The sequence below is a fragment of the Diadema antillarum genome, unplaced genomic scaffold (genome assembly GCF_040938485.1).
Source record: "Diadema antillarum isolate AM-2024a unplaced genomic scaffold, OU_Dant_1.0 scf00000029, whole genome shotgun sequence".
Classification (NCBI taxonomy): domain Eukaryota; kingdom Metazoa; phylum Echinodermata; class Echinoidea; order Diadematoida; family Diadematidae; genus Diadema; species Diadema antillarum.
In genome coordinates, this window is record NW_027270918.1 from 957,280 (window position 1) to 974,293 (window position 17,014).

General features: G+C 40.3%; 1 protein-coding gene across 1 annotated transcript in view; it reads left to right on the forward strand.

Moving 5' to 3' along the window:
• The window catches only part of LOC139737846 (ras guanyl-releasing protein 3-like), a 126,371-nt gene that overhangs the window by 66,092 nt on the left and 43,265 nt on the right, over window positions 1-17,014 (forward strand). The window contains exons 2-3 of the mRNA XM_071648522.1: window positions 1,643-1,795; window positions 3,536-3,641. Coding sequence (XP_071504623.1) covers window positions 1,645-1,795; window positions 3,536-3,641 — 257 coding nt within the window. The 5' untranslated portion in view covers window positions 1,643-1,644. The remainder of the gene's footprint in view (window positions 1-1,642; window positions 1,796-3,535; window positions 3,642-17,014) is intronic.

Consider the following 17,014-nt stretch of genomic DNA (forward strand, 5'->3'; position numbering starts at 1 on the left):
TAGACAAAAAATTGAAAAAAAAAACAACTCTGTACATGCCAGCTACAATTCTGATGAAATATCAAACGGATTGATTCTTGCCATCTGATGACATTCATTGCATCATCCCTGCTTAAAGTTAGGCCGATGAGAAGGAGCAAATTTTTATAAATACATCAGTGAAAATGTGATCAAAATCGGATAGATATCATAGAAATAGGAAAGGTATCGAATTGCAAAGTTTTGTTGATTTTCACAATACATTTCTTGAACAATATTGATATCGATATGCAAATAAGTGAGTTGCTGATGTCATGGCTCGACATCTTGTCATAGAGTTCATGCACGAAATTTTGAAATTTCAGTTTCTTATTGTTTAAACACAACAATACCCAAGTCTCAAATCATAATATATATCTGACTGATCATAATTTTGAGGTTATTCAGCCAGGAAAAACAAGATTTATACTTTTACAACAGAAAAATTGAATTTTGTCAGTTTTAATTTGTCTATGATCATTAGAAATGTGAGTTGATGACTTGAGACAGCTCACTCATGTGCATATTCAAATCAACTTTTGAGAACCATTTTGCTAAAATTAGCAAACTTCATAACTTAATACAATTATACAATAAGACAATTTCATAACTTCTCTAATTTCTATCTGATTTTGATAAAATTTTGACTGTTGTCCTTGTAAAGTTTTACTCTCTCCTTTTGAGACAAACTTTTAACTGGTCCAGAATTCCCCTTGAAAAAACAAAAACCAGGAAAACAAACAGAAAAAACAAACTTGAAGGATATGTGTGTACCTAAACCTACAATGAACGTCCCCCCATCAATGCTACAGTGGATCCTGTGTTGAGGCCTCTGCTCATTTGTAACCGTAGCTGCTGCAAGCTGCTCACACTTGCTGATGTGCAGGATTCTGCGGCAATGTCCGTCATATATATCGGAGATGAGAATGTGAGAGTTCGACCCCTCCCGCCGCCGAGTCACCACGAATTCAGGACACTCGCGCCTAAATGCCATGGCGGGATCACGCATCCCTTCATGCCCAGGCAAAATGACATCAGCTTGCTCGATCTGGAGGGCGGTTGACTGCACCGTTGCATGCATACAAAAATTCATACATATGCACACCCCTTTTTTTTCTTATTTTTTTAATGCGGTTTTGCGGACTGTTATCAAACTGTTATCAAAACAGCATCTTAAGTTGTGTTGATGCAAACCAATGTGGGATAATTGAAGGTGCCATTCATGTGTGAGTTGTCCTTTCAAGGCACTTGTCTGTGAAGGGATTTGTGAAGTGTTGTTTTTTGAAAAAAAATGTTAAAACGACTAAATGTTGATATCATTGCAATTAAATTTTCTCCCCCTAAGAAAATATTGTGCCCTGTCTAATCTTGTTGTGCATTAAAAACATCTTGAGCAAAACACATACATGTCTTTCATGATGACTGGTAAAAGAAAGTGCGGTTTAGACTTTGCATCGTTGGACAGAATAGAATGAATTTTGATCTTTAAGTTTTCATGACTGGCGTGCCGGTTTCCACAACCACCTTTTTCATTGGAATATTCTTTACAATTGGTTTCTTTTTGTGAATGCGTAAAATCAGTTCTCTCTTCATGTTCATTTTCGCTTTTATCTTTGCATTGCAGGAATGATGACGCAGGAAGCAAGCAGCCCCCGTCGCAAAAAGCCGTTTTCTCCAACATTTGAGGCCATGGAGGAGGATAAGGCACCCATTCCGGGCCTGAGCGTCCGCAGCGTGCCCATGGACAGACTGGCCTCGAAGTGTGTGGATTGCTTTGGTAGGTCCATTCATTTCCTTCTTATTCAATGCTGGCTCATTAAGTCCTTTGATTCTGTTTTTATTCAGTGCAGTTCATTTCAGTTCACTTTGGTATAACACTTCAATTGAATTTAGTTCATTCCAGTTCAGTGGCATTCAATGCAGCAAGCTTTATTCTAGTGTAGTTCGATGTAGATCGAAGCAGGGCAGTCCAACTCAATTCCACAGATGTGCTCTACTGGTACTGCTGCGTTCACCCAATCCACATGTATAGATATATTAACCTGTTGAGGATGAGCTGGTTTTGATGTAACACGCATTCTCCATAGACACCTGCCAGAGTATACTCAGAGTGGGGCTAGTCTTCAGCGGGTTTAAGGGATCGTACAGTTTTGGTTGAGACCTAATTTCAGGTTTCTAACATTTTTTGGTGAGTTAATGAGAAACCTCTTATGAAATATGAAGGAGCATGTAATTCTATGAGGAATTCAACTTTTATTTGATGAAAATTGGTTTTGAAATGGCTGAGATATCCAAAAAAGAGCGATTCTAATAAAGTGTGGGACCCACACTTTATTACGATCACTTTGTTTTACTTTGTTTTTGGATGTTTCAGTCATTCCAAACCCGATTTTTATCAAATAAATTTTGAATTCCTCTTAAAATGGTATGCTCTGTACTATATAAGAAGTGTTTTCTTGGTATCTCGCAAAAAAGTTAAAAGCTCAATTCTCATCTCCACCAATGCCGTACCTTCCCTTTAAGGTGAACTTGTTCTTTAAAGAGGACATGAAGAAAAAGACTCAAACTAATTTATTATTATCTCTTATAATGAGCTGGTATTGTGAAAGGGTATGTATGGAGCAGATGTTTATGACACAGACACACTATGTGTTTTATAGTAGGAAAGTTTTCATTGTATGATTTGCTCCCCATATACTTTCATTCATCCTGCAGTTAGTTAATGACTATTTTGTCAGTGATTTAGAGGGGCGCTGCCAGTAATCTCTCTGAACAGTTGATGGCTGATTAAACCTTTGATGACGTGGAGTGTGACGCCAGTGTGGCAGGCTTGTTTTCCCAGGAAGAACTGGGCTTACTAAGGTGGGGATGGAATGTTTAGACTGCAGATGCTGGCGATGGCAGCACAAAATACGGCACAGTCCCACGCATTGATGAGCGTTAACACACATGTTAACATGTAATGCAGATAAACTGGGTGCAAAGGTATTGTTGTGTTGGGACGATTATTGTGATGTACACCAAGTGACGTATGGCAAGTAAAGTTCTGCTGGTTTTTAAAGTGACATGATGCTGTTATTCAATGCCAAAACGTATTGTCCTTGTTATTCTTCATCAGCACATGGAGCTACAATTGTGCAAAGTTCTCTTTTTAACATGTTTTTTGTAAACTTTGGTATGTTGGATGAAGAACTCATCAGCCCTCTTTAATGCGGGAATGATGCACATTCTGTTGTCACCAATTTTTATCTGAAGACTTCTACAGGTGAGTGTGGCTTTAGCAGTGGTTGTAGTGTCAACAGTTTAAAGGACCTAGAGTGCATCCCACATTTGCTGGAGAAATAAACTTTCTGCTCTTCCAGCGAGGTGGCAATAATGCTGAATATCCGGTGGCAAGTTGTGCGTGCATTTTCAGGAGGGACCTACAGTTTCACGTACACTGTCAAAACAAAAACAGAACAAAACGAAAATGCTTAATTCCTTCTTGTGTTTTTATTTTTCTTCTTTACATCCTCAGATGAGCACGGTGAACTAGTCGAGGATTCAGCCTTTCCAAGGGTCCTATTTCTCATGCACAAATGGTTCATGACGTCAGAAGAGCTGGCCAAGCAGTTCAAACTCCTATATCCTTTTGAAAAAAAGAAAAAGACACAATCAAACGAACAACAAAGCCAAAAACAAACACGAACATGAAAACATGAACATGAAAAAGGAACATGACCAAACATGTTTTCATCCATTTTGCTCATCTTCTCGATCCTAAATGTTACTGCTGCTATTGTTACAGACATAAACGAAAGATTCATCAAAGATTTTTTTTTTTGTGGTACAAATGGATGCATGGATTTTCCAAAACAGTGAGTTCTCTGTATAAAAGGTTCTTTTGCAAGTTGCAGCTCATGTAACATTAAGACATCTGTGAGTAACCATGAGCATAATCATATTAGCAAAATAGTGGGGATGATATGAAAATGTTACATTTATAAAATTACACTATTCTAAATGCCTGCTCTTGTTTTTGTTTCCATTTGTTTTCACGACAGTGATATTTCTCACAACCACAATTCAAATAAGATTATAGATGATGACGCTATCGCCTCATATTTTTCATAGTGACTGCACTTAATCCATACTCCTTCTGTCTTGAAACAACAAAAGATAGGCAGTAACACTGTTGCCTCATCTAATTTGCATAAGGGGGACCTTGTTAAATGTCATCGCTGCTTTCTGAAGCAGGTGAAACTGTCAAATCCAGTAGGGTTTTTTTCATTAAGTTGAATTTTATGATTTTTCTAGTTTTGTTAACCCTTGATATGCCCAGGCACAAAGCTTAGCTAGCAAAGCTCTTTTTCAGTTAGCATTCAGTTTATTTCGCCAAACTTAATCTTGTTTTTAAAAGTTAGCAAGCCCATTCAGTTAATTTGTAGCAATGTGCCTCAGTCAAACGAGGCCCCCTAATCAACTTGCGACAGAGTTGATGATCGCAACAACTTGAGAAATGTGATCCGAAAAGCATTTGCACAGGCATTTAATGGGTATTGAACTGATTTTCGAACATGGGAAAGTTGCAAAATGCAGCCTTAGATTGTGCAATTTTTTTTTTCAACCAGTGCAGAGCCTCCTGCAGAGTTTTGAGAATATGTATCGTAAGATGAAGCCCTTTAAAAGAAATTTAGTGAAGTGCATTGTACCATTGGTGTGGATTAGGACTGCTAGCACTTAGCTGAAAAGATTACATATCTATCAGAAGTAGTTTTATGAATAGTCACAATAATTCTATATGCATTTTTTATTACTCTGCATGATTTCATGTACCTTTTGCATTTTCAGTTCTGTCTCTGACATTGTGATAATGAAATATGTGAATGCATATTCTTTTTTTGTTTGCATTTGTTACCCCCCAAAAAATAAAAACATGCTTATTCTGAATATCTCTTATTAGCTTACAAGGGAGTCATGTACATTCCTCTTTAGAATGTGAAGAGGTTTCTCAGTATAGAATCATTTGTGTGGATTATATTTGGGTGCGGTTGAATGTATAAGATCAGTGGATCTGTTGCCGGCTTGATGCTGGGAATCGATAGCATGTGAACATGTATGAGAGCCTCGCTGCACTCGAAATCAATAGTCATTCAATACATGTTACTTAAGATTGAATAATGGCGCCTTATACATTCACAGGCTGTAGAATGATTTCATATTTTGTTTCTGCATCTATCTGTGTATCAGCTTGATCATGGAAAAAAATTGAATGCATTCAAGGTTGTTAAGATGAATTGCATGACATAAACATTTTTCTTCTTTAACGTAGAAAAGTTTGCAAAATTCTCAGAATGTACGCTTACTTTTCTCTACTGTGAAATGTAACAAGTGATTGATACAGTGTTCCCGCCCCCATCTCAATCACAGTCCCACCCCTCAGAGAACCTCAGCCAGCTACCCTGGATAGCTACAAGTGTGGATGAACATTAACTACATTGTAGTATGCTCATAGGAGGGTACTTCTGAAACAGGGTGAACTGCATACATATAAACATTGCAAAGAAGTTTGTTGAATGCTTCTCATCGATTACACACAAACACACTCATACTGTAAATGCAGTAATTTTTGTGGTACATGTACATTAATTTTTGCTATTGCTTATGCTAGTTTTGGGTAGCTCCAATCGTCGAACCAGCAAAAATATCTTCACAATTTTCTCTGCACATTTTGAATGGGTCAAATCTCGGGCTTCATCAGTGCCTTCCTGGTGCATGCATGTGTGTGTGTGTGTGTGTGTGTGTGTGTGTGTGTGTGTGTGTGTGTGTGTGTGTGTGTGTGTGCCCTAGTAGTTTCTGTGCAGGCTGTACATTCGAATGGTTTGGGCAGTATGGCTTTTCTGTGAATGGGTGAAAACATAAGAATATAAAGCCATTGTGCAGCGCGCCTTCAAGAACCCATGAATATGTCTTTGAGCTGCGCAGCGCCCCTGCCCCCCCCCCCCAAAAAAAAAAAATAAAAAAAAAAAAAAAAAAATAATAATAATAATTGTGCAAAAAATATTGACATTTCCAGTAGGTTACACTCACATATTAGCATACTTATCTTGACTAGCTTGTAATCTTAATGCTTCAAAGACTTATCTCCCTAGGATTAGCAACACTCTTTGAAAAGGAAAGTCAAGCGCAAAATGTTTAATCTGCAAACCATCACTGGAGGTTTTTTTTCTTTTCTTTTCAGAACTTTAATAACAACTCAGAAGTTGAGTTGTGAGTTTCCTTCACTTTGTCTCCCTCTACAATTGTCATGATAAATTATACATCAGCAAATGCGATCTTACAAATTTTATTTGTAGAGGGAGATAAATTGAAGAAAACTCACACCTCAACCTTCACCCCTGTGCATCATAATCTCTGGCTTTCAACTTAGAAGTTGTTATCATGTGATTTTCCACAATGATATTGTCAAGAATTGGGCCATAATCTTGTGATATTTTGTTCATCACCTGCACTCTTTTAAGTCTTGCTTGTTGGTGAGGGCATTGTTTACAATGGAGTCATTAGGGAAATTTAAAAAAAAAGATTAGACTCTTGATGTATGAGCAGAGTACTATGAAATATATAAGTATGCGCAAAGTTTAGCAAAACCTTCATCCTTAATATGTTAACATGTTAAATCTTTATGTGCCATGTTAGCACACCCAACTCATTCGTTGGTGCATATTTGCATATATTCTGCTCAAACGCACAAACCCGCCTAAGTAAATGTGCAATAGAGATTGATGGCTGTTTTAAATAGGGAGTTCCGCTGTGGTGTAATTTTTAGATTTATGAGGATTCCAGAAGGCATAGTAGAAACAAATTGTCAGTTTTCATATGACACTACATTGTTCTCCCAAGCCGATATTGGACAGACCGGAGGAGGAAAAAAACAACAACAACAGCAGTCTGTGCTGCTAATTTGGGCTGTCAAATATCTGTCAATTACTGTAACTCACATGCATCAGCCTAATGATATTATTGATGACCTGATCAATTGGTGCCATGCCGGCAGCAGGTACATAATGTGCAGTGATTGATGGCACCAGGACAGCTCTTCTAGCTCTCACCGTGTAGCCAGGGATCGCGGGAAAGATGCAGGGGGGGGGGGGGGGGGGTTATATTGCACACTGGGTGATGATTTGGTAAATGAGAGGGGACAAGTGAAAATACAAGTGGGAGACAAAAATATACAGATTAGTGGTTACCATGACAACCATACAGACCATCTTACATGTATATATGTGCTAAACAGCAGGGATGCTTTTTTTGTGTGTGTGTGTGTGGTGCAGGTTGATGGTATGGGAGGGGAGGGGCGGAGAGGAAGACAGATGGGGCTTGCTAGGAATGCAAAGTTTGTATTCTCTCTGAGGACTTCCCTGAGTCAGGAAGTCAGCATAGAATGGGAATGCAGTTTGGAGGGAGGGGGGGGGGGGGGGGAGGGGAAAGAGGGGAAAGGGGAGGTTGACATCGTTAAAACATGTCAAACGATATTTCATTTCACCTATCCCTTGCTGGAGATGTCCAGGTAGGTACATTAATAGAGGAACACTGGGACGGTTTGCCCCCGTAGCACAGAATTGTCGGAATGCTGCACGACGCTACCGTGTAAGCGTGTGTGTGTGTGTGTGGGTGTGTGTGTGTGTGTGCGCGTGTGCATATGTGTGTTTCAACGTGACAGATCGGTGAATGAGTGTGCTGGGAGGAGAAGTGATTAATGCCTGATCAAGGGTAATGAAATTCTATGAATCCCCTAACAGGTGCAGGCCACAGGTTTGGCTGTGACTGACTGGGCAGTGGGGATAGTAAGTAGGGAGCTACGTAGGTGTCGGCAAGTTCATACGTAGCGTTCGGTAGGTGTGAAGTCCAGGTCAGGGGTACTATTAGAGAGAATTATGACCAGATTTTTTTGTCTTCATTGGATTCATTGATCTTGCATTTGGTCTCTACAGAGTAGGGCCTATTTAGTGAATCTCATGAAGGGAATATGTTGCTCTTTTTCTGTACAGCAGAAGAATAACCATTTACTTCACAAAAAGAAAGAGAGACAGGGATTTTGTTGTTGTTGTTGTTGTTGTTGTTGTTGTTGTTGTTGTTGTTGTAATAAGAGCAGAGAAGCAGATGCAGCAGCTGAGAAGAAAAAAAAAATAGTGCGATCAGATGTGTGGTAAGAATATCGTACCAGAGTAAATGTCGTCAACTAAATATAGTGTAGAGTGATACAGCAAAATGTCACCTGAGTTCACATGATGGTGATACCTTTTCCTGAACCAGTAATCATTCATATTTTTTCCCTGCAAAGAATAACCTCAAAAGAAACATTTCCTGAATGACAAAGCTTGAGATATATTAAGGGTATTGTGTGTTCATTCTTATTCCTGGACAAGATGAAATGAGTGTATTCATGTTGTTATAAAAAAATGAAAGAGTGATATTGATATCATTTTGTGTACAAAATTTAGACTTTGGGCAGGGAAGAGGCTGGTTGATTGAAAGATTGTGTTATATATTATGCACGCAGTGTAATTCCTGGCATTTTTGTTTTTGTGAATTTGCGAGTTGACTGATATTTACATTAAGGTTTCCACGAAAAATGTTGCTCTATGTGTGTAGATATGCCTACCATGCTTTTTCAACTTACTTTTAGTACTTGCAATTTTAATAATTGATTACATTCCATCTGTTTAGACATCAATGCATGTGTGTATGTGGGCTTCAATCACATCTCTGAGCATAGTATGCGGTCATGGTTGAATGATGGGATTCTAGGAAATTAATGAATAGAGATTCAAAATTCATCACACCGACATCATAGTGCTCTTTGCTCCCAGATATATCTGTCAAACAGGATTAGAATTTCGAAAAACTATCTGTCGCTATATAGATTCAGTCGGGACAAGCACTGGATGCTTGAAGATTTGCCAAGACAAACGCCATTATTAGTTCGTGGCTCGCATCACTGAATGCCACCAACCTGTTATGCATTGTACCCTGCTTCTTGGAAGAGCAGACTCCTCCAGGGGGAAGTCTCTCAACCCAAGCCCTGAGTGGTCTCTGTGCTTTGCGAGAAAATGGTCTGATTAACGGGTAATTCAGGCAGAAGTATCTTGGATGTGATGCGAATATGGTATGACCAGATGGGAGGGGCCATGGGTGGAAGGGGGAGGGGGGAGGAGGAGGAGGGCATTGTGGGCAGCAGTGTAGCTGAGGAAAGGGAGGGGGGGGGAGAGGGAGGGGGAAAGATGTGCTCAAATGCAGCATGAGCCGAGAATCCAAAGGGAAAGAAGGTGGGCATAATTTTAGTAAGACCACCTTGCCCTGGCTCTTCGCTGAATTGTGGAGTGACTCATAGCTGCGGTGCAGGCGTCCCAACGCAAAAGATTCCCGCTTTGGGCCGAACACACCTCAAACTGCAGCCCGCAATCCCAGAATATCCCTGTGACTAATCGGGGATTTCTCGGGCACCGTCCAAATTTTTTCGCACTCATCTCAGACATGTGATCTCATTCAGGGTGTATAACCTTGTTATCTATGAGGAGGAAATACTCAATCTTGTGTGAGTGGTTTTGACGATGCAAGTGAACTTGAGTGAATATTGGGGCCAATATACCTTGAAGTTATTTTCCGCTCTCAGCTCTATTTTTCTCACCAGTTTTGTTCTCTCCAAAATGCAATGTGAACGTGATGATTGACAAAGAAGACATTCTGTGGTTACTGCCATGTATGAGATGGTTAAGGGGTGTTAGTCAATTCAGTAGTATGACGTTTACTCATTGTCATAACTCTGAATGCATAATAAATTAATGTGCTGAGTAACGGTGTCTTAATGAATCCAATGAGTGTATTTTGTATAACAAAAACATAAGGGTCTAGCTGTTAAAGTGGAAGAAAACAACAATTTTTTTAAAATTCTATTTGCATGAATGTTAACTAAATGAAATTTTCAATTCAGATTGAATAATTCCAGATTTGTCAAAGCAGTTTTTTTAAGATGTCTACATCAATTAAATCAATACGTGTGACTGTGCAAAACACTGAAAACTTATGTTTTATGTAATAGTCAATTTGTCATGAATAATTCTGTGTGCGACTTTGTATTGCAAAGTTTATTGTGCACAAATGCTGTCATATCTTGAGATATTGCATCACTTTTGTGCTGTTGTTGCGGCGATACTTCACGGGCTTTGCAGAGCTGTGACGATGCAGTATTGCTTCCTTTCATCTGGCCATCCCCTTTATGCTGCCAAACTTCGGCATCAATGACGGAACCTGACACTGTACCTGGTAAAGAAGTGGAGTGGCATTTAGAAAGTAGGTTGCCCATTCATTCATCTGCAACGAACATTCGTCCGTCGTGGTGGCAGCTCACACAAGATAAGAGAATGTCATGGTCTTTTGGTTGTTGTTGTTGTTGTTGTTGGGGTTTTTTTGTTGTTAAATGGAAATGTCACTGCAAGAAAAGTTTTGCTTGTGTTGCGCATAGCCTGTCACTCAGTCGCCATTGTGTCATGCAGCCACGTTGCAAAGGGGTAAGAGTGAGGCATTGAAGGCGTGGTATCAAAGAGTGAATTAGCCCCCCGAAAATAGCAAGCATTCAGGTCCTGATGAAATAATGTATTGTCGTTCCAGCTCGACAAAGCTATGAAAGTAGTCGAAGGGGCTGAATAATTGGAGGAAAAAAAAACCAGGGGAAAGAAAACAGAAAGGAAATGGTTCAGGCATGATCTCCTCTATATTGATTTTATTTTATTATTTGTATTAATATTTTTTTGGCAGCATTCACAGTGAGAAATAAGTGAGGAGGCAGAAAATAGAAGAGAAAGAGAAAGTCAGAGCAGAGGAGAGAGGGAACGCATAGAGCAGTCCGCAAAATTTTTATGTGCGGTAACAGATCCGCGAGTCCAAACTAGAGTAATCACACTTGATAATCGACCTGGGAGGCTGGCTGTGTGACGAGAAGGGGTGGGGGATAAAGTCTATAAATAGATCATCGATCACAAGTGCATCAAAAGATTACGGCCTGAGCCGAGCCCTTGCTTGCTGCGATACTATTTGCTCCAGTCTCTGGCGAGAAGTCAAAGCGATGCGCGGAGGGGGGAGGTGTTTGTTTTTATGTCTTTTTTTTCCCCCAACCCCATCCCCTAACTCTGCAATCTGTTCCCAGGCCGTCGGACAGAGCACTCTCCCATTTTCTGCTCCACCCAAGCGTGGCGTTCATTCCGGCTAAGCGGACGGGGTGTGTGGTGCGTCAAAGCCTTGACCTTCTATTCCAGTGAAAGTCACAATCATATTACAGATACCCCCCCCCCCCCCCCCCCCCCCCCCCAAGCTATGCTGTGCCATAGCAATCATCAGAGACATTTTAGACTCATTTCCCATCTTTGGCTTTGGCTTGGTCAATGTACACTTGGAGTGTACTTGCAATGCAAAAGATTTCTTATGCAAATAGATCAAAACGTACGGAAGCATGGTAATGTAACCATAATTCTGGTAAATATGATTGAACTTTCGCAGATCTTCATCATATCACCAAGCAAAGCATTCCATTGAGGAATATTACTGTAAGTTGTAAAATGACAGTATATTCCCTTTCGTCAAACTCGACCTTCCTCGTCTAACTATTCACAGGGAATAGGTGCAAAGAGCATGAAAGTTTTCTTCAAACTCCTGCTCAAATTTTGCACCCAATTCCAACCCAACATCATATTATATTGTGTTAAATTGAAGAGGGTTTTATGATGTCAATAGTTCTATGACATTTGCTTATGCAGCAATTGTTCCCATCAAATATATGCATGCTGAGCCAAACTAATTCTACCCTCAAACATAACCCTAACCCTAATCCTAATCCTCACCTCTAACTAAACCTGAAACCCTATCACAACCCTAACCCTAACCCTATCTCATCAGAGAAAATAAGACTGGAGTAATTGTCGAAGGAGCAAATGTCTTATCACTGACGTCAACACATATCCTCTCATGAGTTATGAAATATGAGTCATCTAAAGATTGCCTAAAGCACTGGTAGGGCATAACATGCTCCACATGGCTGGTCTCCTATCATATTCCTGTCAATATGAGCCAAATATTTCTATCAGCTAGGAGATATAAGTGCAAGTGAGATGTAGAACGGCATGAGGAGTACCGGTAGCCTGACACACACCACACCTTCTTAATGAAGTTATTGTGAGACGCAAATGGCTCCCGTGGCCGTGGGATTGTTGTACGTTTTAGAGATGCGTCATCGGAAATGTACATTTGTCGATCTTGTGCCCTGGCTGGCAGTGCCCGAGTTCTTGGAGCCTGTAAATGTCAAGGCTGCTGGACCTCTGGCGAAAGTGACTGTGCGCCGAGCGTTAAAGTTGAGAGATATAGATGAGAAAGAAGATGGGGTGGCACCCCCTCCCCCCCTGCCCTGCTGGGTATTTCTATATTTGTGTGCATTGCACATTAGATAGAAAGAAAGAGATCGTTAGGTGCGCATGCTGGCTATTTGGTGCCATTTAATATCTCTCTCCGACAGTAGAGACGGCCTTCTGTGCTGGAAGCCTGAAAAAGCCATCATAATACAAGCCTGGAACATGCTGTAAAGTGCAGCTGCTTTTAATGCAATAAAGGCACAACCTCCATTTTTTCCCCCGTTACTGTCAGCCGTGGTTTTAATGCGATAAAGGCTCAATTTGCAATACGCCACTGTTATTGTTATCCAAGAATTAAATGCTTGTGGTTGAGAAACCATGTCAGATGACTCAAGGATCTGTAGAGTTGATCAAATGTATGTTGTAATAGGTGACTGCATAAATATTAGTTCGCATTCAAATCTGAAGTTTGCTGACAGTTTTACATTTGCTGATCTCAATCAACATAAAAATGTCTTTTTTTGCCCAGAGTTTGTTATGATAGTTCAAATGATAAAATGTAGTTCTTTAGTTTCAACTTTGATTTATGTTCTTTCTACTGTTTTTTGCAAAAATCCTGTATGTGATTGGGTCATATGTTGAAGTTTCATTTCCTCTTTGCATATTACTCTATTGTTGCTACCTACTTTTCCAGCAAAATGAAAAAAGACAAAAAAAAAAAAAAAATTGTCTACCCTTCTTTGCCTCCCTTCCACGTCACCCGCAGCCGATCGTCCAACCTTGCTCCCAAACGAAGAAAGGTAACACGTCCCGGGATGCCGTATCTCCTTCAAACTGCTTGCCGTGCACGCCACCGTACACCAGTCGTAACCCAAGTCGGCAAGAGTAGGGCAGCGATTGTGGGTCAAGTTTCACCCTCGATGAGGTCATGCAATTCCAAGTTCGTCAGGGCTTTTTGTCTCACCCACCCCACCCTCACCCCGTCTTCCATACATACAACAAGTGGAGGAATGCACAGAGCAGGTTACCCCCTGTTCTATATCCATCCTTATGACTCTGGAGTATGGCTTTGATATTGCACCTAGCAGTCTACGGGCCATGCTTTCACTAAATGGTCATTACGTCTGACCAGTTATCCAGCTGTGATGAGAATGACTTAAACTTTCTTCTAAGGATAGCGAATAGTGATGTTATCATATCCGTCATTCACTTTGAGTCATATCTCTTTCTAAAAATAGAGCTCTCTTTTGTTAATGATTATTTACACATATAGGCCCAAATTCACAAAGGTGGTACAATTGAAACCATGGCTTAAACCATGGACGATTTGTATGGAGTGCCAAATGTGGCATGGCCTATTTCGTTACGAAATCAGTCATTTTGTCGACGAAAATGACCATTTCATTGACGAAATGTTGTCATTTTATTACGAAATGATCATTTCGTCGCCGAAATGACTGATTTCGTAATGAAATAGGCCATGCGACACTTGGCGCTCCATGCAAATTGTCCATGGTTTAAACCATGGTTTCAATTGTACCACCTTTGTGAATTCGGGTCATATACATTGTATGTACGTGTACATAGATATTATATTCATGTATATACACACATAGAGAGATAGATATATAAGTAGCTAGATAGATGATAAAGATCTAGGCCATGTGTTGATTCCAGTACACAAGAGATGAAAGGAAGAGATTCTAATGCAATATTAGTGTCCCTAACAACTTTTTAACAGTTGCACCAAATTTTCAATGCGACACACGCATCTACAGGGTTTTTGACAACCACTGTATACGTATCTGTGAGTATGTATAATACAGTTTTCTGAATCATTGAAGAGCATGTTATACAGTACATGCACTGGGTAGACAGGCTGTACTCTGATTGATGACTATTTTACAACTGCAACCATGAGACCAGCTCCAAAAATGCAAAATCAGTTTATGTACCTCAAGCAGTGATTCAGAGTTCTCTCTCCTTTCTATAGACCTGGCAGGAGAAATTTGAGTAAAAAAAAAAAAGAAAAAGAAAAAAAGATGCTCCCTGCGATTATATGTTATTCTGCTACATACTAACCTAGGTATCCTCTTGTCTCTGTCTCTTTTTTACTTTCCTTTCCTATGCTGTATATACATTCTTTTTTTTGGGGGGGGGGGGGGGTGGGGGACTGGTGATGGAAGGGACTTGGATGGATTGGTGAAGGTTGCTCAACCTCTGTAATGGGAATATGTCATTGAACCTCACCTGATGGAATTAAGAGCGCTGGCCTTTAATCAGATAAGCCCGCAATGCGATTGGATTTTGGGCAGGCTAAGAATCGAGGTGTCTGACGGAATACGCCACTGAGCAACTGAGAGTTGAGGGGAGTGTTCGCAACAAGAATAATTGATAGATGAAGCAGGATGATGGGGTCAAAGGTGAAAAGGACGTTTAAGTTGATTGAGCATTTATTTGTGTGGGTTTTTTGTTGTTGTAAATCTTATTTCCTTGGAAAGATTCATATAAAGAATAACATGAAGGAAAATGTATGACTGATGCAATACTATCATTTGACAAGCTGTTGTATACAAATGATGCACGGGTCCGAGTTTGTCAGTAGGGTGTGCATGAGATAAACTATGGAATGCTTAACCCACGAATCGAAGCCGAGTGGGTTTAGTAAAAATTCCATAGTTGATACATGCACACATGAAAAGACACGTACATCATCTGTTTTATAGAACAGCGAGAAATTTTGCCTGAAAGCCATTGTTGTAATCGCATTTCTGACAATTTGCAATTCTCTCTTTTATTTGGCTTGCCATAGATGAAACCATGCATCAGTTTTTACTGATGCATGGTGCTGATGCACGGCTAGCCATCTCTTGCCAAGTGTGCGAACGCTTGTTAGGTGCATGAGCTCTTTGCGATACTTGCGATAGCATGTTTACTGCGTCTATCACCAGTGATCAAGTGTGCTGCCAGTAAAAATTGATACGTGACTCTCGACCAATGAACTTGCAGAATTTTTTCTACCCGTTCTATAATTGATACCAGCACTACCAGTGTATCAGGGCTGCTGTTGTTTCACCTGCTCTGTTGTGTCTTTGCAATTTAAGAGTGCTGTGGTATAATGGTTCAGTGTCTAGATACTTTAAAACAAGTTGTAGGTTCAAATCTGACATGGTACGTACATGTACATCATCAGACAAGATCTTTCATTTGCCATATTATCTTCTCTTAAATGTTCTGGATTAATCTTGAGTGTATTAAGGCCAATAGCATGATGGAACCTAATGGTAATTTATGTAATGATGTCCATTTCTCTGTGGGGATCTTGAATGGAATGTCATATTGTTGAGCCGCTCTCCATTCATTTTCCTCTAAGTTTTATGGTTGCCCTTGTTAACATGTTTTGGTGATGAAATTGGAAGCTTCTTGGTCATTTATTTCATTTCACCGTGCTAGAGAGCGTGTCAGAAATCTTGGAAGGGCCAGCTAGAAATGTGTGAGATGTGAGTAATGAGAAGAGTGTGTTGAAATGTAATTTGTAAATTAAGACTCCACTGGGAAATGTGGGGAGTGTGCATGATATAAAGATGAATGGAGTGGAGTATACCAAGATTGACTAGGGGCAACAGTGTGCAAAATGGAAGGATTCTGCGTCTCTCCAATAAAACCAGTAAAAGCTCGCGTCACATGTTTGTACCTAATGTGTTTCCTGAACCTCTGTAACCTTGCGCACATTTGCAGTCGGTAACAATATTCCTTGGTCTCTCTCCATTGGGTGAACTAGATCATGTCACAATGCTCTCGACGATATCATTGAATGTTGAACCAGCGGATTTACTGGGGACATTCATGGCCACGGCAAGCGTAAGCACTTTGTGAGGGGAGATAAGAGGGGAAAAGCAGAGAAGAGAGAAGATGAAAATTATGCAGGGGGTATTTATGAGCCATTTGATGCCCCAATCCGCCTACACATCTTTTGCTGCCGTAATGCTCTGCCAGCTCTCGTTGTATCATCCCTCCCAGGGCAGCAGGCAGGCCGGCGTGGCACATGGCTCGTCATCTTGACGTGCCCTTATTCTTCGGTCGCTGCTCGTCGAACAGGGTTACGAGTGGGCGTACCTCGATGAATATTGTCCACCGTTAGAAATACTTGGCAAGAGGCAAAGCTGTGGGGGGAAAACACAAAGAAGAGAAAAAGCAGAAACAAGAAGTGAGAAAAAAGGATTTTTGGCATTTGAAACATTCAAAACTCCACTCTGGACAGTGGGGAAAACTCAGCCCCCGCACCGTTCACATTTGAAATTCATTGTGGGCCATTTATTTGAAGCGACAGATGAGACATACCACAGTCTGCTGTGTGCTGAGTTTGGGAAAGCAGTAGAGAATTTCATCATCCACATTCCTCCTACACATATATTCACTGTTTACGATGGATGTATTAAGTGTGACAGTCTTGAATTCTTGACAGCACTCATCTATTCGTATTGAACTGTATATGAGACTGTAGTTTCATTCAAAGCACTCGAAAGGCACAGACATCTGTGTAAAGGGTGTCTTAGAATGCATGCATGTTATTCAGACATGGGGTGCCATAGTTGAAAGGGAGTGATCTCACATAATGG